Consider the following 1,495-nt stretch of genomic DNA (forward strand, 5'->3'; position numbering starts at 1 on the left):
GAACTGAACTGAACTGAACTGAAAAACAGCCTGAGCACAGCTTCGTTCGGCTGATAATGGGTCGCTTTTATCAGGGAGAGGCATTCAGGGGCAGTCAGAGAACTGGAGACCTGGCTGGAGATCGATGCTCCGGAGGAACCTGATGTTCTAACATCCTCCAACAGAACGGCTGGAATCCCCAAGAATAAATTACCCACCAGGGGATTCTGCGCTCTGACATCCAATTTATTATTCATAAAGGTTTTTTTTTTTTTTTTTTACAAGTTAAAGAGCCGAGTTGATCAGCTGACCTGACTGTCGAGGCCAAGCAGCAGCAGCATGATGAAGAAGAGGATGGCCCAGAGTGTCGGGAAAGGCATCATGGTAACAGCCTTGGGGTAGGCAATGAAAGCCAGGCCTGGACCTGCAGAAGAGCAGGGAGAGAAGACAGAGTGGGGGCGAGGGGGGCACATCAGGATCAAACCATAAAACCATCTGATCTGCATGGTTGTGTTGGGGAGGGGGGGTGCCCCCGAACAAGCCACGCAGAGCAGGTGTGAATAATTGATCAGTTCTTAGCTAGAGCACACAGCAGGTTAGCATGACTATTATTATTGGAGAAAGAATTCAAAGGATTGATCTAAATGCACATCTTCACTTACCTCCCACTCGCAGAGCCTTATGACACTAACTGTACACACGCAACACACGACAATTTCATTTCATTCACAGCACAAAGTTATTCAATTACAATTAAAAAATAAAAACAAGCATAATAAAGCACAATCATAAACATGTTTGTATCTCTGTGGAAATAAGTCAGTTAGAAGAGAAATATTACAGGATGCATGTAAGGAGTGTCTACATTAAATGACCAAAGTTTAAAAAAAAAAAGAAAAACTGCTTTAATTGGAGTTTAAAAGGCCAAATGTTTAAAAAAAACCAACAAAAAACAACAAAAAAGGGAGAAAAAGAAAACAGGAGCACACCGAGGTGTGTCCATAAAGTCTGTCTGTCCCTCCGGCCGTTTTGAATCCCCGACTGAAACGCCAGGAACCCAAAAGGGCCGCTGGAAAACTGCAGCAGATGGAAAACAGGTCTGAGGAAATTTAGGGATTCGTTTCCAGGAGGTTCGAATTTAACTAAAGCTTCAACCAGGAAACAAAACGTTAGCACTGCTAAAACTGAAATCTAACCAAGTCCATCTTTCTTCAAATACGTGTATTTTCCTTTGATTTATGGAGGCAAATGGCCAAAAGAAGCAGATTATCCATGCATCAAATAAAGCCGGGCATACGCTGTACGATTTTTTTGCCCTTTTTGGGCCGATTTTCCTAGCCTCGTGAGAACATCCTGATCTCGCGAGCTTTCAAGGTTTCACTCCCTAATCAGTCTGGAGACTCTCCGTTAAAGAAAATTTGGAGTCGTTCACCAAACGAACGTCCAATCAGCGTTGGCTTTGAGGCGGGTTGAGGTGTGACGCAACGAGAAGCGCGACAGTTCAGTCTAAAGAACA

The 1,495-nt window shown here is 43.8% G+C and overlaps 1 protein-coding gene across 1 annotated transcript in view; it reads right to left on the reverse strand.

Annotated features, from left to right (window-relative positions):
- LOC107104625 (sodium- and chloride-dependent taurine transporter-like) overlaps nt 1-1,495 on the reverse strand; it is a 36,753-nt gene that overhangs the window by 6,665 nt on the left and 28,593 nt on the right. The window contains exon 10 of the mRNA XM_015404665.1: nt 291-403. Within this exon, the coding sequence (XP_015260151.1) occupies nt 291-403 (113 nt within the window). The remainder of the gene's footprint in view (nt 1-290; nt 404-1,495) is intronic.

This window comes from Cyprinodon variegatus, unplaced genomic scaffold, assembly GCF_000732505.1.
Source record: "Cyprinodon variegatus isolate N-32 unplaced genomic scaffold, C_variegatus-1.0 Scaffold1821, whole genome shotgun sequence".
NCBI lineage: Eukaryota > Metazoa > Chordata > Actinopteri > Cyprinodontiformes > Cyprinodontidae > Cyprinodon > Cyprinodon variegatus.